Source organism: Lichenostomus cassidix, chromosome 8 (assembly GCF_008360975.1).
Source record: "Lichenostomus cassidix isolate B80296 chromosome 8, HeHo_3.0, whole genome shotgun sequence".
Classification (NCBI taxonomy): Eukaryota; Metazoa; Chordata; class Aves; order Passeriformes; family Meliphagidae; genus Lichenostomus; species Lichenostomus cassidix.
The window spans coordinates 4,362,631-4,390,427 of NC_139489.1; the positions used below are offsets into that span (position 1 = coordinate 4,362,631).

At 39.4% G+C, this 27,797-nt stretch overlaps 1 protein-coding gene across 3 annotated transcripts in view; it reads left to right on the forward strand.

The window, feature by feature from the left end:
• USP24 (ubiquitin specific peptidase 24) overlaps positions 1-27,797 on the forward strand; it is a 61,223-nt gene that overhangs the window by 30,774 nt on the left and 2,652 nt on the right. For 2 of the 3 annotated variants that reach the window (XM_085067503.1, XM_085067504.1), the window contains 43 exons: positions 697-763; positions 924-1,034; positions 1,413-1,511; positions 1,590-1,760; positions 2,364-2,449; positions 2,595-2,688; positions 2,940-3,095; positions 5,371-5,468; positions 6,181-6,276; positions 6,427-6,655; positions 7,512-7,671; positions 7,945-8,100; positions 8,668-8,738; positions 9,473-9,633; positions 10,048-10,109; positions 10,464-10,655; positions 10,898-11,015; positions 12,341-12,485; positions 12,929-13,048; positions 13,232-13,357; positions 13,559-13,657; positions 13,869-13,951; positions 14,161-14,302; positions 14,629-14,748; positions 15,149-15,369; positions 15,800-15,924; positions 16,501-16,642; positions 16,955-17,105; positions 18,127-18,222; positions 18,851-18,954; positions 19,040-19,153; positions 19,906-20,002; positions 20,201-20,317; positions 20,942-21,034; positions 21,355-21,457; positions 22,308-22,429; positions 22,910-23,023; positions 23,278-23,343; positions 23,614-23,680; positions 25,615-25,693; positions 26,316-26,391; positions 27,134-27,220; positions 27,687-27,797. In XM_085067503.1, coding sequence (XP_084923629.1) covers positions 697-763; positions 924-1,034; positions 1,413-1,511; positions 1,590-1,760; positions 2,364-2,449; positions 2,595-2,688; positions 2,940-3,095; positions 5,371-5,468; positions 6,181-6,276; positions 6,427-6,655; positions 7,512-7,671; positions 7,945-8,100; positions 8,668-8,738; positions 9,473-9,633; positions 10,048-10,109; positions 10,464-10,655; positions 10,898-11,015; positions 12,341-12,485; positions 12,929-13,048; positions 13,232-13,357; positions 13,559-13,657; positions 13,869-13,951; positions 14,161-14,302; positions 14,629-14,748; positions 15,149-15,369; positions 15,800-15,924; positions 16,501-16,642; positions 16,955-17,105; positions 18,127-18,222; positions 18,851-18,954; positions 19,040-19,153; positions 19,906-20,002; positions 20,201-20,317; positions 20,942-21,034; positions 21,355-21,457; positions 22,308-22,429; positions 22,910-23,023; positions 23,278-23,343; positions 23,614-23,680; positions 25,615-25,693; positions 26,316-26,391; positions 27,134-27,220; positions 27,687-27,797 — 5,047 coding nt within the window. Of the gene's footprint in view, positions 1-696; positions 764-923; positions 1,035-1,412; positions 1,512-1,589; positions 1,761-2,363; positions 2,450-2,594; positions 2,689-2,939; positions 3,096-5,370; positions 5,469-6,180; positions 6,277-6,426; positions 6,656-7,511; positions 7,672-7,944; positions 8,101-8,667; positions 8,739-9,472; positions 9,634-10,047; positions 10,110-10,463; positions 10,656-10,897; positions 11,016-12,340; positions 12,486-12,928; positions 13,049-13,231; positions 13,358-13,558; positions 13,658-13,868; positions 13,952-14,160; positions 14,303-14,628; positions 14,749-15,148; positions 15,370-15,799; positions 15,925-16,500; positions 16,643-16,954; positions 17,106-18,126; positions 18,223-18,850; positions 18,955-19,039; positions 19,154-19,905; positions 20,003-20,200; positions 20,318-20,941; positions 21,035-21,354; positions 21,458-22,307; positions 22,430-22,909; positions 23,024-23,277; positions 23,344-23,613; positions 23,681-25,614; positions 25,694-26,315; positions 26,392-27,133; positions 27,221-27,686 lie in introns of those variants that run through there. The other variant, XR_014853681.1, reaches the window with a different exon arrangement.

Below are 27,797 nucleotides of genomic sequence, written 5' to 3' on the forward strand. Positions count from 1 at the left end.
AGTAGACATTTGCTCCCAGCTGCTTCCCACAAGATTTTGAGTGCTAATTAAAATTCTCGGTAATTGGTAGTCGTATATTCTGGTGGTTTCTCAATTGAATATTCCAATTGCAATTAAATAGAAGTTCCAGGCATTTGGAAAAATCTGTGTTTAAAAAAAAAACAACAAGGAAACAAAGAAAACCAAAGCCCAATAGACATTAAAAAAAAAAGAAAACAACCCAAAAAATCCCCAAAACAACCAACCAACCAAAAAAATCCCGCCTGCCTCCAACCCCCCAAAAGCCAACACCAACCACCCAAAAAAACCCCACAAAACAAAAAACACACAGGTTATTACCAGCCTATTAATCACATAATATTTCTGGGGCAATGGGGTTTGGTTTTGGTTCTTTCTAAATTAGAAAAGGATGTTTTTCCAACCTCTACCTTAACTGAGGCATACCTGGATATGTGTAACATAAATGTGGGAGTATAGGGTGGAACCCTTAGAAACATGAAGCTTCCTCTGAAGCTGGCATCATCTCAAGCAGTACAACACAAGCCTCTTGGCCTGTTCTCCTGGTTCATTTCTGCTGAATTAACTCCAAGTTTAAGGAGTTACATTCAAAACTCAGACAGTTCATGGTACTTACCCCTAGGCGTTGGAAATTAATCTCTGAGACAAGTTACTCTTGTTTTCAATGTTTATCTTTAGGTCAACTAAACTTGTAATAATTGAGAGGCTGCTGCTGTTGGCAGAGCGTTACGTGATAACAATAGAGGTAAGATATGTAATTTCCTACTAGGCAAGGCTAAGAACACAATTTCTAATATTATTAAAAACAGTGAAAGTTATTTAAACATGCAGCCCTAGTTACCCACCAGAAATATCTTCATTTTCAAGGGTGGTATTTACTGTCATCCTTTTCTTTCTTCCTGTAGGACCTTTACTCTGTTCCCCGAACTATTCTACCTCATGGTGCCTCTTTCCATGGACATCTTTTAACCCTTAATGTTACATATGAGTCTACCAAAGATACCTTCACCATAGAGGTAGGTGTGCACAGCTTGTGTGTGCCATGGGCTCTTGGTTATGCAGCCACTCTTGGTGGGTTTTATGCCTGGACTGAATAGAGGAAGATGATTATAAAGACTCAAATCAACTTGGAAACTCTTCTTAAAAATGTTAAAAATATGTATGTGGAAATGTCTGTGGACCAAATGTATATTGATTCTCATTCCAGGGTGGGAAAAAGTTTTTGATTACTGTTGTATTGGATCTTTTGTCTGCTATACTGTCACCCTTATGGGCAATACTTTTACCACCCTATGCAGAGGAGCAGGAAGATTTTGTTGGAAGATTTGTATTTTATTCTCTTGGCATGTACTGCTTGAAAAGATTCACTGAAGCAGTGCTGTTTAATTTCACAGGCTCATAGCAATGAAACTGTAGGAAGCGTCAGGTGGAAGATAGCAAAGATGTTGAATTCACCTGTGGAAAATATACAGATATTTGCCAATGACAGCCTGGTATGTTAACTACAAAGAATTCTCATTCTTTGTGAAATTAGTCTTTTCCAGAACTAAACAATAAATATTTTCCTGCAGCTAACAGTAAACAAAGATCAGAAACTACTCCACCAGCTGGGCTTCTCTGATGAACAAATCCTTACAGTGAAAACATCAGGAAGTGGGACTCCATCTGGGAGCTCTGCAGATTCCTCAACCAGTTCCAGCAACAGCAGCAGTGTATTTAGTTCATCCTATGCAATGGAACAGGTACAGCAAAACATGACCTGAAGCCTTCCCTCAGATTTCTCCTGAAGCAGGGATAGCTGGGGGAGAGAGTAGGAGCTCCAGTAAGATCATCCAATCTTTAGTAATCTGATTTTGCTTTCAAACTGCAATGGAAACAAATCATCTAAATACACGACTGCCTTGTGCATGCAGATTGGATTTTATAATCTGTATTCTGTCACCTATGGTAGTCTCCTTGGTGTTTATTCATCTCTAGAGGGTCTTTTAAACAAACGACCCATCTGGTTTAACTTTGAGACTGTGTATCTGTTGAGGGTAGAGATTTCCACATTTTCCCTACTAATAAAGATGCAGTATGAAAATAAACTAAGAAGCATCAACTGGCATGTTCAGATCACTCCTGGTCTGCTTTGTGTTTTGCTTGTAACAGCTGGCTTTAAAAATTGACTGTTTAAAGGGAAATGTAATGATGTAAAAATTCAAGTGTTGTCTTAGCCTAGAAAGTAGCTGGAATTTCTGTGGGTCAGGTTGGCATCTAGGTCATTTGCTTCAGTGAAGAGCTCTGTAAAATTTATATGCAACAGAAGAGAGAAAAAGGCCTTTATATTTCTGCTTAATTCTCAGGAGAAATCCCTCCCTGGAGTAGTCATGGCTCTCGTGTGTAATGTGTTTGATATGCTTTACCAGCTTGCCAACCTGGAGGAGCCAAGGTAAGCAAATTAAATGGTTACTAAATATTAAAGAATTGCTCCCAGTGCCCAGTTTGAACAGCCACTCACTCCACTGTGTGCAGGCATCCACCAGGCCAATGTGGCTGAACCCATTTTGTGTAATTAACTTCTGATTTCTTTTCAGGATAACACTGAGGGTGAGAAAACTTCTGCTCTTGATTCCCACTGACCCAGCCATCCAGGAGGCTCTTGATCAGCTTGATTCCCTGGGAAGGAAGGTATGGATTAAAGAGTAACTGATCTTGGTGAGCTTAACAGAAAGGATTTTATTACCAGGTTTCTTAAATTCCCTGACAGATTATAATACACACTATGGCAAAATAATGTTCATATTAAGTCAATGATCATTATTGACTTATTCTCAAGCAGCCAGAGGTGAGAGGGTTATTACAGGGTTTAAAGGAAGTATTGCAATTACAGCAAAACACAGGAGTCTCAAAATATTTATTCTGTTTCTTTTTCCTCCTAGAAAACACTGCTTTCAGAATCCAGTTCTCAGTCCTCAAAATCACCATCCTTGTCTTCAAAACACCAACATCAGCCCAGTGCCAGTTCAATACTAGAAAGTCTTTTCAGATCTTTTGCTCCAGGCATGTCCACCTTCAGAGTCCTCTATAATTTAGAGGTAAGAAAACAAATTTGTTTCTTTCTATTTGTGTTTCTGAGCACCAAGAGATAAGTATTTCTAAGTTTTTTGGGCAGGAATCTGCTGTGATGGGATCATTATGCAAATATAAATATCATGACACAGACTGCTTTTATGTATGTAATAAATTCTACACAGAATGAAAGGGATAAAAAGTCAGAGCCTTTACTGAGAAACCAGGCCCTTCTTTATGTGAATTGCAAGGTGGAAGGAGTGTTCTGAAGTAAGTGGAGAGAGTAAAGAAACATCAGTCTTACTGTTTAAGTAAAATTCCTGCTTGAATCTCCAGAACTCTGAATATGCAATTTTTATTGTGTGTGTGTATATAAAAAATATATCTTAAAAGCAAAAAGTTGGCCCTTAAAAATTAATGAGAGCTGTTATTTTAAGTTGGATTGGTTTTGCTTGATTAAATTTGTCAGAAACTTCTGTGCTGTATGAATCTCCCATTTTCTGTCTATGGAGGAGTATTCTTACAAAGCATTCAGCTGGGAAGGTTTTTCACTATCCAAACGTGCAGGGCTTGTACCAAGTGACCTGTTTTGGCTCCATATGAAGAGTGGAATACACAGAATTTTTTTGCCCCTCTAAGCATTCTCCTAAAGCCTTTAGCCAACATACTGGATTGGACCCTGTAAATATTCTTTCCTAGAGTTCAGTGCATGGATTTTAAGGTTTACAGGAGTTCAGCTAGTGTCATTGGTAGGACACTGTAACCTGCACACTAAAAGCTGGACAGTGTTTAGTTCTACTTGTAAGTCCCACTGTTTATAAGTGCAACTACAAATGTGGTTTGAACAACTTGAGGGTGGAGGACTGATTGCCAGCTGCTTCCAAAACATTAGACAAAATTACTCTCTTTCCTTCATGGTGTGTGCCAAGATTATTGTAGGAATTTCCTTGTAGTTGCTTCCCTTTAGGTTTCCACAGTCTAATGTTAGCTCTTCATCTTCCTACACTGTCATCACACTCCTGCCTTAGGATTCCCCCTTCTTCTGTACAGCTGGAGTGAAAGATACTTGATTATGTCTTTGGAACATGTTGACAAGTTCTACAGCTTGAAGCAAATGGTTTAGGGTGTCTTGTTGAACTGACAGGTTATATTGCAGTAGGATGGGACAGTTATCTGCTATTTCTGTGCCAGAAAAAATAATAAAAGCAAGTAAGAAATTGCTTGCTTTTCTGGCAAGGGATGAGAAGTAATAAATTAGATCAGATGTGTAGATTATATGAGTGGACTTGTTCCTCAACTTGAGTCAAGCCAATTGGAAGATGGTTTCTGTCAGGAAAAGGATAATGTGCTTTTTTATCCTCTCAGCTGGTGATCTGTTGAAAATATGGGAACCAGTCTGAACTGCTTGCTGAAAAAAATGTGTGCAGGAAATTTGCAGAACATATGAAAGAGATGAAAATTGAATGTTGCAGATGTCCAGGGGGTGATAAGATTTCATCCCTGGAACTCTGTAAAACATTCTTCTGACCTGTGAACCTGGAAGAGATGTATTTTGTTTGCAGCATTGTTGGCTGTACATGCCAAAGAGACTTACCAAGAAAATAAATAATCTCTGGGGGCTTTCTGAGGTTTTGGGAGGGGCTGAGGTTTTTTTGGTTGATTGTTTTGGGGGTTTTGTGGGGGGTTTTTTTGGTTGGTGTGTTTGGGTTTTGCAGGGCTTTTTTGTGAAGTGAAATGGATTATAAGCATAAATGAGAATTGACCCACAGAGACCACAGACTTCCTTCTGGCCATGTTTCTGAGTGTATTTGCACTCTGAAGTTTAGTGCTGATTTAAAACAGGAGGGATGATGGAGTGGTGATGTTCATAATGCCTCTAGAGTTACCTGAGCCATCTTTTACAAAGGAACACCAGAATAATAGCGATACAATTATATTTCAGAAGGTGTGAATCAATAAGTAAGCTGTCTGTAGGGTGTTCTATGGGATACTGTGAATTGAAAATCCAGAACCAAGAAGAATTTGGGCTCCTAATAAGCACCAAGTGAACCAGAAGATGACATTCCATGTATTTCATCTTTTCCTTTAACATGTAAACTGCGAAGAGAACCGATATCTGTAATAGCCATAGTTGTCCTGAATATTTTCCATGAGATTCCTCTTTACTGACTACAGCTTTGTGTATTATTAATTGATTCATTTGTAGCAGATTTTGTTCTGTTACACTTTCAAACTTCAACACATAAAGAACACTAAGAGGGGTAGTGGTTTAACATCTGCTTATTTATTCATTTATTGTAGGTGCTGAGCTCCAAGCTGATGCCAACTGCAGATGATGAAATGGCAAGAAACTGTGCCAAGTCTTTCTGTGAAAACTTCCTCAGAGCAGGAGGTTTGAGGTTAGATTTCAAAACCTTGACTCAATTTATAACATTTCATTTAGTTAGCAGTTGTGTGGTTTCCTATTTCCATGCTAATACACCTGCCAGCTTAATTTTCAGAGAAAAAAATCCACCCAAGGCTGTTTTATCACTGTCCAGTAGCTATCATATGTTTCAGAGTACATGTGAAACCTCAAAATCAAGTTAGGCACAAATAAACTTGTGAAGTCTAGCTTGTCCTAAAGCACTTGATATTTGGATAGTTTAGTGACATTTGAGTGTTTCAGTTCAAGTGTACATTGCACTCTCCTGTGTAGACACCAGTGGGCATTTTAAGCAGAGATCATGCAGTGGGAACCAAATTAAATTTGTAATTACAGCCTTGAAAATTCAGACCCTTCAGATAGAAGTTGAGGCACAGTGTGAGTGGTTTGGAAGACATAACAATATTGATTGTGTGAGGTTTGTCAAGTATACTTTGCTCTTAGTAATTCTATCCATGACAGCCCTCTGTCCCATAGATCCTGAAGCATTTTCCAGCAGGAGCAGAAAGCTTCCATCTGTAGATATAAAAGGGGAAAATGAGGATGTTGGCCTCCAAAGAAGTCAGTTTGAACTGAGACTGAGCTGAGTGAATAGAAGGAAGGAAAGATATAGAGAGAAATTAATTGAAGCTCTCCTAATGTGAAACATTTCCAAATGTAGTCTGTCTTACTGATTTGTTTTTAAGTTTGGTGGTGAATGTGATGCAGAGAGATTCCATCCCATCAGAGGTAGACTATGAAACAAGACAAGGAGTCTATTCCATCTGCCTGCAGCTTGCAAGGTATGTAATTGCCTCTCATTAGAGAAAGTGCTGCTTTCTTGGCTTTTAGCGTGCAGCGTTTAATATTTAAGATTAATTGGTACTTTGAGTTCTGTTTCATTCACTCTGTCACCATTCAAGTAAAAGCCTGATGTTTTTGCTTTGTCAAAGGTTCTTGCTGGTTGGCCAGACAATGCCCACCCTGCTGGATGAGGATTTCATTAAGGATGGGGTGGAAGCACTGTCCTCCCGGCCGTTTCGCAACGTGAGCCGCCAGGCCAGCAGGCAGATGTCCATCTGTGGCACTCCTGAGAAGTCCTCCTACCGCCAGCTCTCTGTGTCTGACAGATCCTCCATCAGGGTAGAAGAAATCATCCCAGCAGCAAGAGTTGCCATACAAGTAAGGAAGTGTTTGATGGTTTTGATGTAGCAGTGTCATCTCCAGTGACAGCTGGATTTTTAGTCAATGTGTCTTTTAGAGAGGTTTTTGCTCTGGCTTCATTTAAAAGCCTCTGAAAATCTGGACCATCAGTCTCTCTTCTGGTCTTGATCTGAATTTTAACATATTCTCATAAATTATTTTTGGCAGTACAAGAGGAAGCAGTACCCCAAAAGTCGTACGAGAAATAGATCTACACAGAAATCTTACCTGTCATTTATATATATACAGTCACACTTAACTCTTAAGGTCTTGTTCTTGTTAATTTTCTTTGAATTGAAAGAAGGTTCCTGCTTGAACTTGTGGCTTTATAGTCCATGATGCTTTGAATTAGAAAGAATTGGGTGAGTTTTTTTCAAATAGCTCATTAAAAAATAAATTTGCTTGATGGTACTGTAGAGGAAAAGGAAATTTTTATTTTCAATATCTTAAGAATATGTTATTTGAAAACCCATTTGAAAGCTGAGTCAAGTTGAAAGAAACTTTGTAGTTAATCTGACAAGTATGCTGTGTTAGGTTTTTGAGCAGTGCTTCCCAAATGGATTGAATGATTGAAATCAGCATGCCTGACTCCAGAGAGGTGAAAAGGGTGTCTACTCTCACAGAGAATTTAAAAATTAATTAGTTCTCCTTAGCAATACTAATCTCCCATTGGGAACAAAAAGTCTCTTGTATCCTTGAACCTACTTAGAGAAGAGAGAGGAAAACAAATGTAAATGTCAATTTGACATGATCCAGAAGATACATTCCTCTTACCCCTGTGATTAACAAAGGTTGTTAAATATCACAAAAGTAACTGCTGTTTCTTGTTCTGCAGACCATGGAGGTGAATGATTTCACCTCCACAGTGGCTTGTTTCATGCGCCTCTCCTGGGCTGCTGCTGCAGGGCGCCTGGACCTCGTGGGAAGTAGTCAGCCCATCAAAGAGAGCAACACTCTCTTTCCTGCTGGGATTAGAAACAGACTCAGCAGCTCAGGTGGGTTAACTGTCTCCCTAGACCAATCTAAAAGCGTTTGGTTTAATCTTAATTGAACGCTTTAGGAGCTTGAAGTTGAATTCGTTGGATGTTCATCCTCTTGGGTCTCTTCTAGCTCGGGACATTAATTGAATTACAAAAATCTGGGTAATTTTATGTACATTTCGTGTGACATTCGGATAAGTTTTTTTAAATTGCAGAGAACTGACCAAAAGCTGAAAACATCTGAAAAAATATAACAAATTACATCACTTGTTCATTTTTTTAATGCAGGAAGTAACTGCAGTTCAGGAAGCGAAGGGGAGCCCACGGCGCTGCACGCTGGGATCTGTGTGAGGCAACAGTCTGTGTCCACCAAAGATGCTCTCATTGCTGGGGAAGCCTTGTCTCTCTTGGTAACATGCCTCCAGCTACGTAGTCAGCAGCTAGGTATGGAAAAGAATTGGATTATTCACTATTTGGAGTGTAAACCAGGTTGGGAGGAAGCTTTTGGGGACAGTCAAGTTAAAAAAATTTTAAAAAACAAAGAAAAAACTTGTAGCTTTGTTAGCTAAGATACTTCAAGTTAAAACCACAGAATTTCATTAAAAATTACAGGATTTTTTTTTTTTCAGCACGGAAACAAGGCATGTAGTGCTGTGCCCTAGTGAAATGTTTTGGGAAAGCTGACTTACTGCCAGAATATAAATATTTGCATTGCCTTTGAAGTATGTAATTCTGTAAGTGCTGCTGTTTGCACAGCTAGTGTTTAGTACTTGAGTCTTTGTGTACAGGAAGTGTAAACACTGCAGGTGCAGGAAGGCAAGGAAAATGCTGTAATATCGTGGTGTCAGCATCTGGTGAGGGAAGGAGATCAGGAAATAGGCAAATAGCCTTTACTGCTTTTCTTTATTGGTGTGGGGATGTACTCTATGTCCTGTGGTATTTTAATGCAAGATTGTAACTTATTTTGAAGCATTATTTTCAATAAGATATCCTGGTACCTTTCTGTTCCAGGATCTTTTTACAATTTGCCTTGTGTTGCTGATTTCATCATTGATATTCTGCTTGGATCACCAAGTGCTGAGGTGAGGGTCTTTCTCTGAAAACTTTCTAAATGTTCCTTCTGAAATGTGTATGTTTTGATAATTTTGTATGGTCTGAACATGAAATTTATTGTAAGTTTTCCCACAGTTATGTATTTGAATGAATAACCTTTGTATAATTGTTAGTAATTCCAGTATCTAGTGATGGGTTGATAGAAAATGCTGTAGTATTACATTTTTCAGGCTTGTTTCATCCATGAGGTGCACAGGATTGTGCTGTGACTAGTCTAAAGGAAATACTTTTATTTTGGTGACACATATTTTAGCACAACACTAGTACTTTAGGGAAAGTTTTAAGTAACTTTGATTTGGTTAAAATTTAATGGACTCTTCAGAACTTTTGGAAATTTATTCCGAGTGTTCGAATCCTCCTAAAATTCATTCTTTCTGATTGAAGATTATCCTGGATATTCTAAAATCTAGAGACTTTTATGCTCAATTCATTTCATTGTTATCTATCATACATGAAGTCATTGCATCTTCCCCTTCTATCTGAATTTATAATTTGTGTTTAACAAAGCGTCAGAGGTTTTCACTCGGGGTGAGCAGGTTTTGTTAAATTTGTAGAAACCCTGGCTGGTGAGTGCAGACCTCATAGCCTGGTTTACACCATTTCCATGTCCACTTTTTCCTGTTATATTTCTAACATAACATAAGTGTGGGGATTATTTCAACCTTTGAATAACTGCTGGTGTTTGACAATGACATTGTTTCAGATTCGTCGCGTTGCCTGCGACCAACTGTACACCCTTAGCCAGACAGACACCTCAGCTCACCCAGATGTTCAAAAGCCAAACCAGTTCCTCCTGAGTGTTGTTCTTGGGGCCCAGCTGCCTCTTTGGTCACCAACCAGCATCATGAGAGGAATCAACCAGAGGTAAGTCAGATGTGTGTTTGCTGAGGAAGCAAATCTAACACGTTTTGAAATGAGCAGCACTGTAGAAGTTCTGAGGCACAGGGGATTAGCACTTGGCAAGTGTTGGAAGTAGACATTCCTGCAGTTTCTAGAGGAGTAACTGAGAAGTTAAAGCATGTTGTTGTTTCATTGTTGTCTGATAACTAACTAGAATTGCTATGAGGTGAGGGAAGAAATCAGGATTAAATGTTATTCCTAATATTCAGAAGTAGCTGTTGGGAAGGATTTTTTTTAAAGCTGCAGCATGCAGAAGCACACCTAGATAGTTATGCTGCTTTGGGGTAGATGGACAGAGCATACAGGCCTTAAAGTCAACTGCTTAGAGGAAAATTCATTATTTTAAATAAAATTTTCTTGTATTTATACCTGTTTCAGGCTTCTGTCCCAGTGTACAGAATATTTTGACCTGAGATGTCAGTTACTGGATGACCTGACATGTAAGTATGTGCAGACACCTGATTCAATCATTCTGATTGCAGCTTTCAAGCATGTTTTCCTTCTGTAGAAAAGACACAGAATTGCCTTCACAGAGGGGTTACTGCACCTTGAAGTCATAGTGACCTGCCAGCATCCTGTCCTCTGCTAGTGTCTGGCATGCTCTGTCCCTGCTGCTGGGTAGCAGCAAGGCAGCTCATTCCTTCTGGAAAATTAACTGAGTTCCTTGGTGGAAGGGGTTTACTTGGTGCATACTGGGGGCAAAACTAGACCAACTGTTTGAAATTCTTTATATCTATATTCTGCATTTCCAAAGCTGGTAATTTTTATGGTGTTCCTTTTTTTTCTTCTTACAGCATCAGAAATGGAGCAGCTAAAGATAAGCCCAGCTGCCATGTTAGAAGATGAGATCACCTGGCTTGACAATTTTGAGCCCAACCGCACGGCTGAGTGTGAGACCAGTGAGGCTGATAACATCCTGTTAGCAGGGCACTTGAGGCTCATCAAAACTCTCCTTTCACTTTGTGGGGCAGAGAAGGAAATGGTTGGTAAGTAATTCCTCTTTGAATTTACTAGGCTGGTGGGAATTCTGCATTAACCCATGACTAGACAGCACTTGTGAAGACATCAGTACAAGTGATACAGGAGTAATTCTGGCAGTACCTTTGCTGTTCGATAAAACATTTGTTGATGTGGTGCTATGAAGTGATTTTGTTGTTATGGAACACCTTTTGGCATTTACAGTGATAGTGTGAATGTTTAACAGTAGATGTGGATTGCTGTGTTTCAGGTTCATCTCTGATTAAGCCATTGTTGGACGATTTCCTCTTCCGAGCATCCAGGATTATTCTGAATAGCCATTCCCCAGCAGGCAGTGCTGCAATCAGTCAGCAAGACTTCCATCCAAAGTAAATTTTTTTTTTAATGTTGAGTTTTGTCTTGGATCTGATGAATGCAAATGTCAGTATTAAATCCTACTGACAGTAGGATTTAGTACCAATGGTGGAGCATTTCTCCAGTGTTCTACACTTCCTCCATAAATGCCCAAATAGCATTTTATAAGTTTTTGTGTGACCCAATATCCTTGATTTTCTGTACTTCTGAAGTATGTGCTTCGTTAGATCAATGATGAGCTTCAGGCACAACTGAGTGCTGATTTCATGAGTCAAAAAAAAATATTCCTTTAACTTGTTACTTCTTGGGAAGTTGGCTAAATTGGAGCATGAGCAGGAAATTAACTTCCCAATCTCCTTGTAAATGAGACTCTCAAATGTTCCACTACTTTCTTTTTCCCTTGTCCCTACTCATTTTGTAAAAAACTAACACCAAGCAAGTGTCCTTGCACCTGAGAAAGCTGATATAGCCCAGAACAGATCAACTGAAGAAAAAGGAGTGAGCTTTCTCCTTCCTGACTCAGCTGGTATGGCCATACAGTATCTGAAGTGTAAATTAGCTCATGTGGAGTTCTGCGCTAATACAGCTGAATTGTTTGTATTGAGTAGTTGGTGTTAGAGTTGGATCAGGCGTATCCTCACTGCCATTCCACAAACCCAAAAGAAGGTTCCAGTGGAGCATTTAAAACCCCTGAAATGAATGGGACTTGATACCTTAGTGTTTTGCTCCAGCTTTGCTCCACTGCAGTTCATCCCAAGCATGCTCTTTTGTTTGCCTGAAGTAAATAAAGCTTTGTCTTTAGCCTTCAGAAGAAAGGGCTGCTGTGTTGAATGATCACTGAAAAGGGCTGACTTGGGAGTGTTTTGTACTGGTCTAGCTCAGGTCTAAGCTCATCTCTTGCAGCAAAGATGTTGTCTAGTCTAGCTCTTCCCAAGCTTCCCTATAAATAAGTCATTATGTCTCCATCAGTATTACATGATGAAGAGGATCTGTCTCTCTGCCTGTCTGTCCAGGCATGCAACCAATTCTGTGTCTTCTTCTAGAGCACCTCCTTTCCCTTGCTACTGAATGTTACCAAGTTTATCCATACCAGTAAAGGAGGCTTTAAAGGAGTGTTTGAAGGAGTGTTCCACTTGCCACTCTTCTCATTGGATTCTTCCCCATCCTCCTACCCCAAGAAAGAAAATTTTTAAAAAATAGCATTCTGCAGTCCTTCAGGAGTGTTTTATCACTTGGTGTTCTTTAGAACATTAATTGTTGCATTTTCTGAGTAATACAGCTTTCTGGAATTAGAAATAATTATCTAGCCAGTAGATCTCAGATGTGGTTTTCTCTCCAGGTGCAGCACAGCAGACAGCAGATTAGCTGCTTATGAAGTGCTGGTAATGCTGGCTGATAGCTCACCCTCCAATCTCCAGCTTATTACAAAGGAGCTGCTCTCTATGCACCACCAGTGTGACCCTGCACTTAACAAGGAGTTTGATGTAAGCAAAAAACCCTTTTTTAATTTGTATCAGCATGGTTTGGAGTGCTGTACATGGTTTACTTTACTGCTTCATTCATGAGATTTCCATAGTCTTTAGTTTAAAATGACAAAAAGCAGACAAGGGTAAATGCAGATAGGTTACATATTGGGAAGAAACACTTCCCTGTGAGGGTGGTGAGGCCCTGGCACAGGTTGCCCAGAGAAGCTATGGCTGCTCCATCCCTGAAAGTGTCCAAGGTCAGGTTGGACAGCTTGGAGCAACCTGGGATAGTGGAAGGTGTCCCTGCCCATGGCAGGAGGTGGAACTGGATTAAGGTGCCTTCCGACCCAAACCATTCTATGTTTCTATGATAGAAAGGTGATTATAAAAGCTGTTGAATGTTGTTGGAGTCTCATGTTTTTTAGAAGTTATTGGGATAAAAAATATATTTGTCATTCTAGTATCTTCCACCAGTGGACAGTCGCTCCATTTCGGGGTTTGTGGGACTGAAGAATGGTGGTGCCACTTGTTACATGAATGCTGTTTTCCAGCAGCTGTATATGCAGCCTGGTCTCCCAGAGGTAATTAGTTCAGCAATTGATAAAGTCCTCTTTTTGGAATTACTTTCTCTTGAATTACTTCACATTAGCACCATTTGTCTGCACAATAAATAAATAAATTTTAAGTTGTGGTGCTGTGGACCATGACAGCTTACAGTAATAATTGTACCAAAAAACAATATAATATTATTTGTTTCCTTTCAGGCCTTGCTTTCCATTGATGATGATACAGACAATCCTGATGACAATGTGTTCTATCAAGTTCAGTCTCTTTTCGGTCATTTGATGGAAAGCAAGCTACAGTATTATGTACCTGAGAACTTTTGGAAGGTATTGCATCTTTTTGTTTAGAATATATAACTTTTTTACTTAAAAAGTAATCATTCATTCAGCCTTTTCTCATTGCAGAATTTGTAAAGAAAGTTCTAATTCAAAAAATCAAAACAAATTAACTTTATATTTTAAAAAATTATTTTTCTTAGTAATATATGTGTAAAACAACCTTTTAACATATATTTGTGTTTTATATAGATTTTCAAGATGTGGAATAAGGAACTTTATGTTAGAGAGCAACAGGATGCTTACGAGTTCTTCACCAGTCTTATAGATCAAATGGATGAGTACCTCAAGGTAAAAACTTCAGCAATTTCTTTCCTGTTTTATATGCATATCCTTGGTACCTTTTTTCTCTTTTTGCTTTGATCTTCAGAAAATAAGGCAGACAGCCATTTGGCTTATTTTATAATCTGCACAGTATTCAGAAGTTTAAAATTCCTACTGATTTCTTGGTCTTCCACCCTGCAAAATATCCAGCTGATGTCTAACTTTACATCTCCAACAGAAAATAGGAAGAGACCAGATATTTAAGAATACTTTTCAAGGAATCTTCTCTGATCAGAAGATCTGCAAGGACTGTCCTCACAGGTAATGTTACATTTAGCGCATCAGTTATCAAGTTATGTGCTCCCAGAACTATTGATATGTAGGTCAAAGTAACACTGAAAAGTAGAAAAATGCCTTTGTGAGCATCACAGCTGTGATAGCTATGGGGTAAATGCAATATTTTTTCCTAAGCATAAGTCTTTTTCCTGCAAGCTGGGTAACTTCTGCTCTCTTTTTCTTCTTGAATTTAGGTATGAGCGTGAGGAAGCCTTCATGGCTCTCAACCTAGGTGTGACTTCATGTCAAAGCCTGGAAATATCACTGGATCAGTTTGTTAGAGGAGAAGTTCTGGAAGGAAGCAATGCATACTACTGTGAAAAGTGCAAAGAAAAGGTACTGATTCCTCATTTTTGTGAAAGAAGTTTCATGTGCAATTTGATGTTTTCTAAGAGCTATATGGTCATGGGAAACCATGCTTAGATGCTACTCTCTCTTGCTACATTGAAGACAAATTGTTCAATGTCTGTAACTCATGTTGTAAACTAAAAACTTAGAGGGATGGCAGGATGGTAAATTATTGTGTAACATATTGAGAAGTATCCCAGTCATTGTGTAGACACTTTGCTTCCCATGGCTGTATTTTCATTGTGAATCTCTAGAAGGAGGCTGCAGAATGCCTGAGGTATCAGATGGAGGTGATGTTCTTGTTTCTTTTTAAGAGAACGACAGTGAAGCGCACCTGCATTAAGGTCTTACCAAGCCTGCTGGTGATTCACCTGATGAGATTTGGCTTTGACTGGGAGAGCGGCCGTTCTATTAAATACGATGAACAAATAAGGGTAAGAAAACTTTTCTTTATGGTTCCTTCCCCCACTTCTTCATGTTGTGGACTCTCATTCTTCCTACTTTTCCTTCTTTTCCCTGTGTTTTGGTTCAGGGATTTTGAGTATGTGGTACACTTAGAGAAAATAAGACAAACTGCTCTACAGAAAAAAAGTAGTTTTCCTTAGAGCTTTCCTTGTTTGCAATATTCTCAGGGTCCTTTCAGAAAGCAAGGCAAAAAACCTTCTTAAAGAAATTTTGTTATTTAACTCCTGTGTAATAAGCATACAAAGTTGAAGTTCCATGTCTTCCTTTGCTGTTCCAAATATGGGAAGTCTTAATACCATTCTCACAGAATTACAAAAAGCATGTACACACTCTAATGTCTTGATTAATCCTAAATACCTCTTCAAACAGTTTCCCTGGATGCTGAACATGGAACCTTACACTGTGTCAGGGATGGCTCGTCAGGACTCATCCTCAGAAGTGGGGGAAAATGGCAGGAGCACAGACCAGGGAGGAGGAGGCTCCCCAAGGAAGAAAGTTGCCCCTACAGAAAACTACGAGCTCGTTGGTGTGATTGTCCACAGCGGCCAGGCGCACGCAGGGCACTACTACTCCTTCATCAAGGACAGGAGGTAACGGGCAGGAAGGTGCATGTGGGAGGTTTGAGAGCTGTCTGAAGACTTCTTGTCCTGGGAAGGTGTAGGGAGCAATTCAGGGATCTGCCGGAGCCACTTGTTCCTTTCTCAACTGGTGTTGAGAAGCTGGTGAGGCAATGACACAACGATATGGGACATCGCAGTAAAAAATTCTCATTAATTCTTACATACCTTGTATTGCAGTTTGAGGGCTTGACACTTATATTTCTCATAGTTTTAATCAAGGATATTTTTTTTTTAATGCAACTTTGACATTGAGTGAACTAAGCTTTCTTCTTGGTGTCAAAACAAATGTGAGTTCAGGCTTGTCACTTCTAGGATATTCAGGGTGGTTTGATTTTTTTTTTTTACTAAGATAATCAAGTAACTTTGTTTCTGTTGTGTTTCTGTTCTGTTTTGATCGCAGAGGATGTGGAAAAGGAAAGTGGTATAAGTTTAATGACACTGTTGTTGAAGAATTTGATTTGACTGATGAAACCTTGGAATACGAATGTTTTGGTGGAGAATATAGACCTAAAGTCTACGATCAATGTAAGCAAAAGTACAGACTGATTAACAGTAGCTTCATATGTCATACTGATTTCAGTAGCAGTAGAGCTTAGTCCATTATATGTACTTTGAGTTACTTGGTGTAATAATCCTGCAGCATTTTTTTCCTAAAGCCTTCCCTTTACTGAAGGATGTAACAGCTTGTATATGGCCTAATATGAGTTGAACCATATTACTGTTATCCAGCACTTTGTAGACTTAAGAGCAGAGATTGAAAGGCAAAATGCCACCTGATTAAAATAGTTAAAAGAAACCCAACCAAACACAAAACAGCTCATATTTTAGGCTAGTGAGAATGACTGCATAGGACACAGTGTGGCATCACATCGTTGAACTTTTCATCCTTTAAGGAATTTATTCCAAATACATTTCCAATATTCACTTGTTTCCTAATTCAGATAGTTTTAATCATTGACACAGTGACACACTGACATTTTGATCTGACAAATTTATACTGCAGCAGTTTATATTACTTGCACCCCCAGTTTTGCTTCCACATAGGAATGGGAAAGGTACTAAACCTTCATGGTCCTTCATGGGCTGCCTTTTCTCCTGCAGCAAACCCCTACCCCGATGTGCGCCGGCGCTACTGGAATGCCTACATGCTCTTCTACCAGAGAGTGTCTGACCAGAACTCTCCTGTCCTACCAAAGAAAAGCAGAGTCAGTGTCGTGCGTCAGGAGGCTGAGGACCTCTCCTTGTAAGTTCCTCTTGTATCCAGAAAGGATTCTCTCATGATGATATCTATACCTCTCTGCACAACTAAGGATTGAATAGTTCCTGTCCAGCAAAGCAATATATTGACCCTTCTGTTGGTTTGGGTTGGTTTTTAAGCTGCTTGTTTACTTGCTGTCACTATTGCAGTAAGAAGGTCAAGCTGACTGGCAGCCTCAAGAAATATTCAGGCTGTCATCAAATTTGCCTTAAGACTGATCTATATAGGTATTTTATACCTAAACTGTAGATTTTCCAGAAGATTTCATAATTCACCTTCAGCTTGTTTCTATTTCAGATCTGCTCCCTCTTCACCAGAAATTTCACCCCAGTCATCACCTCGACCCCACAGGCCCAACAGTGACCGTCTCTCCATCTTGACCAAACTGGTTCGAAAAGGAGAAAAAAAGGGACTTTTTGTAGAGAAAATGCCTGTGCGGATATATCAGGTACAGCAACCTTAAAGTGGCAACCATATCCCAGTCCAGTGAAATTTAAGCACATAGTGAGAGAAACACAGTAACTTTGAAAGGTTACCTTGAAGCAATTCCCTTGTAGCAAAGCTAGATAGGAATTCTGGATGCTGACACGAAGTTACTAACAAGCTATTTAGTGATACATTATTGTAAGTTTTGCTGTACTTTCTCACAAAATTGGCACATCAGTTCTTTGCTTTGAAGAAACTGCAGGCAGATGAATCAAACATGAGATGTGGCAGCAGCCAGCATGCAGGAAGGGAGAGACAACAGCAGAAAAGGTGCTTCATTTGAAGTACACTTGAGGAGTAATGGAGATGATGGCAAATTACAGTCATCCTCAAGTTCTTGAGTTCACAAGAATGTAGAAAGAGGAGGAGCAGTGAAGAGAGCCTGCATCACATACACAGGAGAATCAGCTCTGCAGGCTGTCTGGCTCTCTACATGGGCTGTTTCAGGGTATTAACACTCACTTTGGGCATTATTGTATCTGGGATTGTATTATTACAATGGACAGAACTTGGCTCAAATTTATGGAGAGTCTTTCAGCAAAATCTCATTTGAACAAAGAAGGTCTTGGCATTTAAATACCTTATTGTGGCTGCAGCTTGTAATTACACCAGGGCTTCTTGCTCTGTACATCTATATTTGTTAGGAAAGCCTTTCTGGTTTCAGAGATGTTCTCTTGGCTCTTTTATTAAAAGCAAGCAAAAAATAGAACTTATCTGCAACTTCTTCCTTTTTTTTTTCCATGAATGGCCGAGTGATTAAGTCCCTCATCTGTTGTTTTTTAATGTCTTTGGAAGAAAATCACTGGGTTTATACCAAATCTTCTAAGTTTCCTGTATGTATTTTTCTCCTGTTGAAGTAGTGATTCAGAAGGAAACAGAATTAGTTTGACACTGGTTTTTAAACCCCATACATTTACATAAAAGATGAAGTTTTAGTTAGAGAAGTGTATTTTGACAGCTTTTTTTTTTACCTTCTTTTATAGATGGTGAGAGATGAAAACTTGAAGTTTATGAAGAACAGAGATGTATACTGTAGTGATTACTTCAGTTTTGTTCTATCATTAGCTTCCCTGAATGCTGTAAGTACCTGGATTTTAATCTTAGAGTATTTGGATTTTGTTAGGTAAAAAAGCCACAGAAGCTATTTGGGTCACAACCAGGAAAACTGGAAGAGAAGGGTTGGCATGATTTTGCTTTTCCAGACAATCAATTCCTTGTCTTCGGTAATTTTTGATGCTGATGATAATATCTGTCTCAAAGCAGACTCCAGCCTCCTCTTCTAGGACTGGGGGAAACATCATTTTGCCACAGTAAAATTAATTTAATAAACCATACCTTTATAATGATGCAAACTGAGCTCTAGAGGGCCAGAAATCCCTCTTCATATGGAAGGTCCAAAAGTTGGTGTTAATTACCTCAAAGTTGATAAAGTTTAATTGGAAATAGTTTCTTAATTAAGTTTTTTCTAAATGGAGTCATAAACAAACAGCATTTATTAAATCTTTGAAATCCACAGATCTAGTTGGCCTTACAGCAAGTTTGCTCCTATTTATTAAGTAGCATAGTCAACACTGGAGACTGACTTAGCACAGAAAAATGCTGTGGTTGATTTTTTCCAAGTGAAGCAAACAACTTGAATAGAACATACTGTTGTGTTTGAGAGACAGCATTATGCCTGCTCTGGAGTAAATGTGATGTTTCTTTCAGACTAAAGTGAAGCATCCCTATTATCCCTGCATGGCAAAGGTGAGCTTACAGCTGGCAGTCCAATTCCTCTTCCAAACCTATCTCCGAACCAAGAAGAAACTCAGGTAAGGCAAACAAGAAACATGATGTAGGTTTTGGAGATGTTTTTTTCCTCCTGGATGACTGACAGTTGTCCCTGTTTTGTTGAAGGGCTGATACAGAAGAATGGATTGCCACCATAGATGCACTGCTCTCCAAAAGCATTGATGCTTGTCAGTGGTTGGTTGAATATTTCGTTGGGCCAGAGGGCCGGGAGCTTGTAAAGTAAGTCCTGGGAATTCTGTCTGAGGTGTTTTGTGTCTCATGGATGGACAGAGCTTCCCAATGACATCATCTGGCTTTTACTGATATATTCCCAAAGAGCTGACTGTGCACATTCTTTAAACAGACACTTTAGATAATCACTTAGTTTTATTTCTAGTATTTTCTCTATGCAGCTTTCTGAGAATTCTGAAAATCAAATTAGTGCAGAGTACATGGAGGAGGATGCAGGTGTTGAGTTCAGTAGAGTAACTTGGAATGTGTTTAAGTTTATATAGTCAGTCCTGCAATGGAGGGAGAAGAGAACATGGTGAAAGTGTTTGGGATAAGTTAAATACTTACCTGACAAAGATCACAGATAAACTGGAAAGTTTTTTTTTTTTTTTCTTGCCAAGCTAAGGATCAGCTAATAGCTGTTTTGAAAACAAATTGTTGGAGATCTCACATACTGAAAGAAGTGTGTCAGTGTAAAGAAAATGTTATCATTTAATTTGCATTGAAAAATAGGGTCCTATGAGAGCTTTTAGAGCTTTTTTTTTTACTTGAATGAATAAATATATAAATAGAGATATTATAGGCCTTACTAGTGTCCATAAGGAGTGTGTGAATATAAGTTAAAGCTTACCCACAAAAGCACAATAGAAAATATATCTGGACTGTTAAAATACTAAATACTAAACACCACATTTAATCACAGCAGCTGTGTGTACACCTTGATTCCAGTTCTCTTTGCAGCTTCACCTTTTATCTTCCAGGACTTTCCTCCTGGAATGCAGCGTGAGGGAGGTGCGAGTTGCTGTGGCCACCATCCTTGAAAAAACCCTCGACAGTGCCTTGCTTTATCAGGAGAAGGTCAGTGAGTGTCACCTGCTCTCCAAAGATCCTCTTGCTTGGCTCCTGCTCTGTTTGTAGGCAGAGCTGTGTGAGCTGATCCTTCATTTCTGGAGTAGGTTTATGCTCATCTCTTCCTGCCCAGGAGATATTGAAACACTTGGGATTTTTAAGCAGTAGACAGCTCTTTATGTTGAAAATCTATTTTTTTTTCCACAGTTAAAAACTCTGCATCAACTATTGGAGGTGCTACTTGCTCTGCTGGATAAAGATGTACCTGAAAACTGTAAAAACTGTGCTCAGTACTTTTTGCTATTCAATAACTTTGTACAGAAGGTAAGAAACCATTGTTTTCTCATGGGTATTTAAACTTTAAAGGACAATAATAAAGCAGATAGTGATCCTTATTCATAGAAGGGTTAGCAGCACAGTAAAACCCTTTCAGAGCTTTTAAGAGTAATCAGGGTATTTTTTTTAAGAAAACAGCTTTAAATATTGGATTAAGATAAAACCACACAAAAAATATACCAGTAAAATATACCAATGGAAGATGTCATTTCCAGAATCTGAATTTTGTGTTTCTGATTTGAGAGAGTTTATGGGGCTGTTCTTTAAAAATAATCTATATATATTAAAAAAATTCAGCATTCAGGGTTTTTGTCCCATAGGAAGCAGATTAACTGACTGAACTGTACTGTTCACTCCAGTATGGTTTCTATTTCTCTATTCTTCTATTTTTTTTCTTGTAAGACATTTATTGTGCATCTGCTGGTTCTGGTCTGGTTTACATGATGTGGTTTTGTAGAATGAGACAGCTCTTCAGCAATTTACCTTATTGGTCTTTGTTGGGATATTATGGGGTTTTTGGAGTGGACAATGCAGGTGCATTTTACTTTTTTTCTCTTGAGCACTAATTCTTCACCTGCACAGGAAAGTAACTTGCTGTTGTTGTCTCCACAGCAGGGAATAAGGGCTAGCAGTCTTCTCCTCAGACATTCTGCCCTGAGGCACATGGTCAACTTTCTCCTTGGCCCCAACAGGCAGAGCAATCAGGTAGAGTTGGGTTGTGCTGTACTTTGTCCATCCCCACATTTTTTATTATGTTTAAATTATAAATAATACTTTTCATGTGGTAGGATAGACAAATCCTTGGATTATTCTATATAAGACTCATGCTAGTGTGAGCCCACCTATGTGTAGTTAAGCATGGAAACTGTTTTTATAGAAGTGAGAATGATAGTTTTGATAATAACAAAAATTTTATCCACTCCAAAGTGTTAAACCATGGAGATGGGCTGTAAGATCATTATTTTGGCTTAACAAAGTTGACTAAATCAAGCAAAGTTAATTAAATCTGTGTTTGGCTCAAGCAGAACCGCAGGTGGAGTTCAGCACAGGCACGGGAGTTTGGATATCTTCACAACACTGTAGCACTACTTGTCTTGCACTCTGACGTCTCCTCACAAAGAAATGTTGGTAAGAATTGGGGTTTTGTCTTCTGGTGACTTAGCATTTCAGTTACATTGATTGGGAGTAACTTAATATCAATGAGGAAAATACAGTAATTTTTAATTAAGGGCAGAAATGGTTAATACATGTTTATTTCTGATTTTGCTGTAAATGTATTGAGGGGCTGTGGCAAATAGTATTTTGGGCAGATGGAAATCTTGATATTAACAGTTTTGTGCCTTCTTCCCTTCCCCATGTGCCTACAAGGTCTTTCCTCATGTGGGTGAATCGAGCTGTGTTGTTGGCTGAACAGACTCACAGCCTGTATTTGGTTTAGATTTGTGCTGCTAACCTAAAGGGGAGTATTTAGACTAAAATACTGAATTACAAACAAGTAAACACTCTCCTAGTTCCTTCTTACAAGAGGCAGAAATATCCAAATAAAGATAATAAAGGAATAAGTTCAAATCCTCTGTTTCCTGAAGGAGGAATTTGAAGTTGTCTTTTAAAAGAATAACTTAATTTATGTCTAGGGTTGAAAGCAATCAAAAATCAGAAGGTAACAGGAGAATTATAAACATTATGGGTACAATGAATGTGCAACAGTGATTGGCAGTAAAACTAAAGCTCAAAGTAATTATAGTCTTATAAACATTTTGCTTTGAGCTTCTTCCAGTTCTTTTTCTTGTTGTCACTAAAGTAAGTGACACTTCAGGGTGCAAGAGATGTGTTACTTGGAGTGGTAGCACACAAGGTATAACCTCGTTGAGATGAGTGTCATGAGGGATTTCATGGTGCCAAATGAGCAGCAGTGTCTTCAAGGTGTGTTAGAACAAACTAATCTATGAGTGGATTGTTTTTGTATTTGCTATTATAGCTCCTGGTCTCTTTAAGCAGCGTCCACCTCTCAGCATCACCGCTTCAGGGCCTCTTCTGGCACTCCATGAAGAAGTGGAAGCCTTGTTATTCCTGTCTGAGGGAAAGCCCTACTTAATGGAGGTATCTGTTCTAAATTCTGCCCTGTTTGAATCTAAGAGCTGGGCTGATGCATTCATTTGACATATCCTTACATGAAAAACATTGAATATTCAAAAACAGGCAGCTGGAAAGTATATGGTCATTATTTTGGGCCCAAACAAGATAGCACCTTTGGGTTTTTGACCTCTTATTCTAGTATATCCCTAAGCTTTGGGATGCACAGTTTGGTTTTTTATGCACAGTTTACAAGGTCCTGTGCAGCTTTGTACCATGTCAAATGCAGGTGCTAACTTGAGTTGCTCTAACTGAACGGATGATGCTTGACCACCCCATTGGAGGCAGGCAGGAGGAGCTGCAGGAGAGCTGTGAGGGCAGAAGTGCAGCCTCCTGGGCCATGCAGGAACAGGGGAAAAAACCTGCATCCTTGCTGGGAAGGCCTAACACTGTGTTAGAGATGTATTTTCCCCGAGACAGCTTGTGAAGGGTGTGCTGTGCCCGCAGGTGATGCACGCGCTGCGGGAGCTCACGGGGTCGCTGTCGGTGCTCATCGAGATGGTGGTGTACTGCTGCTTCTGCAACGAGCACTTCTCCTTCACTGTGCTGCACTTCATCAAGGTACACACTGAACCAGGACAAGCCTTCAACAGAAGTGTTTCTTACAGGCTTTGGTCATTCTGTGCCTTGTGGGTTATAACAGCACCACAGAACAATCTGTGTGGTTTGTTGGGTTTGTGGAGGTGGTGGGGTTTAGGTTATCTTAGGCCTTTACTGTGTAACTCAACAAATTTTCAAAAATCTGTATGGCTATCTTGAAATTCTTTGTTTCATCAGCGTCTTTTACTCTCTAACTTTGTATTTCTTACGTCCAGACTCAACTGGAAACTGCTCCTCCTCATGAACTGAAAAACATATTCCAGTTACTCCATGAGATCCTGGTAGGTGAAGAGTAAAGACTTGTACGGGATAGATTTTGTGTTGATGTGTTATGAGAAAAGTCAGGACTGCATTGGTAATTTCAACATCCATATGTATTTTAATCCTTCAGATTTAAGTTTTATTACTTCCTAAATTTCTGCCTTGATAATGCAGTGACACATAAAACTTCAGAGTCTTGTTTTGCATTTTGGGGTGGTTAAAACCATCCCATAGAATAGATACAGTATCACACACAACTTATCTAAGTTGTCATTTTTCTTCCCTAACAGGTTATTGAAGACCCATTACAAGTAGAGCGCATCAAATTTGCCTTTGAAACTGAAAATGGATTAATAGGCAAGTAAGCCAGTGGGTGAACAGTCCTGTCTCCTGCTGACCCTGATGGTGGTGGTGGTTCACACCATCTCCTGCTTCCTAATCCTCCTAAACTGTTCTCCTTCTCAGGGAAAACACCACATTTGATTTAGTAACTGCCACTCCAAAAATGCTCGAAGAAAATCCAAAATATGCACTGAAATATTATAGTGACAGCAAACTGGAAAGGAATTGAACTGGGAAAGAGAGCTAACTTATTTAAATAAGAAGTAGATCAGGGTGTATATGTAACGAGGGGGGAAGAAAAGTACCTTTGATTACCATGATAGAGGAACTGTAGGAAACCTGTGACCTTAAAATTAATTTTTATTTCCTGCATATCTTGAGAAATTGCCAATCTTTGTTTTGTCAGCATCCTAGTTACCATAAAAAGAAACTGGTTCAGCACAGCAGGATGTTTGTCCTGCCAACTGCAGTAGAGCCTCACAGTGGGACAGGTGGCTCCCACCAGTTGCTGCTCATACAAGATGTCTTTCCATTTGATACAGAAACTTTACTGAAGTTACTGAAGCTTTCATAAGCAGCAGAAAAGTCACAGAAGTAATGAGAGCTTATTTCATGTACATCAGGAGAAGAGGCTTTTGTGTGTAAATGAAATGTGGGGTAGCAGAGAGCACCTCTGATGGGGTGGTGCAGCTTGGGCAGCTCTTTCATAGCTGTTTGGGTGAGGAGCTGCTTCAGATTGTGGCTTTCACCTTCAGTTATTTTGGATTCTGTTGTAGTGAGAAGGAATATTTAGCTTTGTTCTTTATTTCTCTCATCAGTGCTCTTCTGTTTAGTAGTTTCCACATATGGCTGATGGAAGAGAAGGAAATATGCAGCAATGTGAGAGAATTGCTAAGTGATTATTTTAATTTCTGGATAAACTGGTCCCAGTTGGACCAATTCTATCCTGTAACTTAGGCAATACATGACCTTTTTTCCTCTGCAGAGGAGAGGTGCAAGTATTTGATTGGATTTTTGAGTTGAAGGCTTCAAGAACTGTGCTGAGGTTTGAGAATGAAAGTTGTTTTACCTTGAAGTTTCTTCTCAACAGCATTGAACAGCATCCCTCACATTGACTAGTTTTAGTCCAGGGAGAGGAAATCAGCAAATAATAGGTTTTGGTGGTCCTTAATAGGATGTTTGTGCATAATTTGCAGTACAGCAGTGCTGTAATTTTAATCATGTGCTCTGCTTTAACAGTATTAAAACTGGCAATTGCAGCTCCCTAGCAATTTTTGCCAGCTTTGGAGGTTTCACTACTGTATTCTTTGCTGACTGCTATGGACAGAGCAAGTTTTGAGTAGCAAATCTGATTGTGGCAGCTCCGTGGAAATCTTTGTGCTTCTCCTCAGTAAAATAATTTTTTAAAAGAGGTGAGAATTCATGATATGGAAAATTCCTGGTAGGAATGGCCTGGGGTTTTGCCCAAGTGTCCCATAGAAGTTTCATGGCTGTTGAATTCTGCCATGCTTGTTTATGTGAAGAAGATTTAAACATTCCTCTGGCTTTGCAAACTTTGATCCAGGTAGAAGCTGGTGATCTGGTTCATTTAGGGGGTTTCAGACAATTTTTTTTTTTTCCTTCAGACAAATGTAACCATAGTGATTATCTCACATAGAATGGATTATAGGGGAAGAATAACTGCATTAGGGCTGTTTAAAATTCAGGTACTGTATTTGAAAGATCAAAGTGAAAATGCAGCAGTTCTATTTTTAATCCACTAGAGTTGTGGAAGTACTCAAGACTGCCAGCACTACAGCAGTGTGTTTAGCACAAATCCTCATGCTAACATCTGTAGAAACAAATTCTATTCCCTAACTTAAAATTTTAGCTTCATCTTGATGTTTTCAGAGTGGCTGGTACACAGAAATATGGATTGTGGTTTTTAATCCATGTGTTTCTCCCCACAGCCTTGATGCACCACAGCAACCACGTGGACAGCAGCCGCTGCTACCAGTGTGTCAAGTTCCTTGTTACTTTGGCTCAGAAGTGAGTAATGCAGCTTTCAGGGTTTAACCTCATCCCTGCCTTAGGCCCCTCTGTGACTGTTATAAAGCCTGCTATTATTCTTATTTTTGATCAGTTTTTATCCTTTCTTACTGATGCTCAAAGGTCTTGGTAGTACATGTGCCAGTATGAAGTGAAATCTTTGCTGGTTGGTACCTGAAAGGATTTCTCAGATTACAAATGATAATTGCTGTTTATAAAAGAACAGCAGAAAGAGAAAGAAGAAAATGACCTTAGGAAAAAAAAGAAAGAAATTACCTTAGAAAAGGTCATTCTGCAGAGCAGGAGTCTGACATTAACACCAAATAAACGTAGGGAAACTGTCCCAGATTTTTGAAATATGATTCCTAAATTCTCTTTGTTTAGAACTTGGCATACGTCCCAATAAAGCATAATTCTGGAATTCTGTGAACCTGTGGGGTACACTGCTTTGAGTAAATTTTACTAGTCATTATTGTTAATTCAGTTGACTTGAACTCTTGTTAGTTTGCAGTGATTACAGTGCACACAGAGGGCAGCAGTGCAAAGAGAGAGGAGTCTGTATTTTTTTAGGTTAGCCAGAATGCCTTGTTCCTGACTAATGAATATAATTTCAATTCCCAAGGTGCCCTACTGCAAAAGATTACTTCAAGGAGAATTCCCACCACTGGAGTTGGGCTGTGCAGTGGCTACAGAAAAAGGTAATTTGGCTTGTAACAGAGAAGTTGTCATTTGTTTACAACAATAATCATGGATGGATAACCTCCATCCTCTGCATGGCTCTCTGAGATGTCTAAAAAGACAAAATCCAAGCTACTTCATTTTTTACAAGGACAACTTGGATGCAGCTAAACCTGATGCAATGCCAGAACTTCAGTAGCCCCCCATGTGTTTCAGGCATAAATGCATTTACAGTGAATAAAACCAAGTGTGAATGGTTGCAGTGATTATTCTTTGCCATGTGGGAAGCGTTCAGTGCCACTGTGGTCGTGTAGAAGGCTTCATTTTTTTAAAAAAGCAGTTTTCCATTGCCTGTGTGTTGATGCAGGAGAATGTTTAAATGATTGGATTCCTTACAGAATTATCACAGCTTTGCACAAAGCACAGCTGTTGACAGATACAGCTTTTCTTCCCACCCGTGTAGTTTTTGTTCTTCCCTCTAAACTCACCAACTCACCAAGTTTGGCCAACATATCTTTCATAAATATCCAAAGACAGTTTGGAAACTTAGAGCTCAGCAGAAGTTGGTTGCTGGTTTTCAGCTGAGGAGTAATAACCTTTCTGGCTGCATTTGAAGTGTCTGTGCCCCAGAGCTCCAGCTCGTTGCCAGAGGATTCAGGAAGCTTGTTCCAGTCTTAGTTTACCCACCATCACAAATGCTTGAGGCTTTACACAAATCAAAATCAAATGGCAATTTTATGGCTTTCTTGGCTTTTTATGCAGATGTCTGAGCATTACTGGGCTCCCCAGAGTAACGTGTCTAATGAAACATCCACTGCAAAAACCTTCCAGCGCACTATTTCAGCACAGGTATGTGTCAGTCCTGGCAGATGATGTTAAAATTGCTTATTTCTTTTCTTGGAGGCATCTTCGGGTTTGGCAACTTCAGTCCCCATCCCTGGAAGTGTTAAAAAAATGTGTGGATGCAGCACTTGAGGCCATGGTTTAGTGGTGAACATGGTGGTGCTGCTGGGTTGGCTGTTGGACTTGATGATCTTAAAGGTCTTTTCCAACCTTAATGATTCTGTGATACTCCAGTGCATTTCAGGCTGTTTTTCCTTTAAAAGCTCAGACCCTGTGGTTGTTTCTGGAAAAAAAAAATTACCCCTTGAGTGATATTAGTTAATACTCACCTGCGGTGACTTGGCTGTCTCACTGCAGCAGCTATTATTGTTTTAAAATAATAATAATAGAATAATAAAAACTTTAAAAAATAACAACTGTGAAATGAAATGACACCATGGCCCCTGACACTCTTGGGCTGTTCCCAACTCAGGACACTCTGGCCTATGCCACAGCCCTGCTGAATGAGAAGGATCAGTCTGGAAGCAGCAACGGGTCAGAAAGCAGCCCTGCCAACGAGAACGGAGAGAGGCACCTGCAGCAG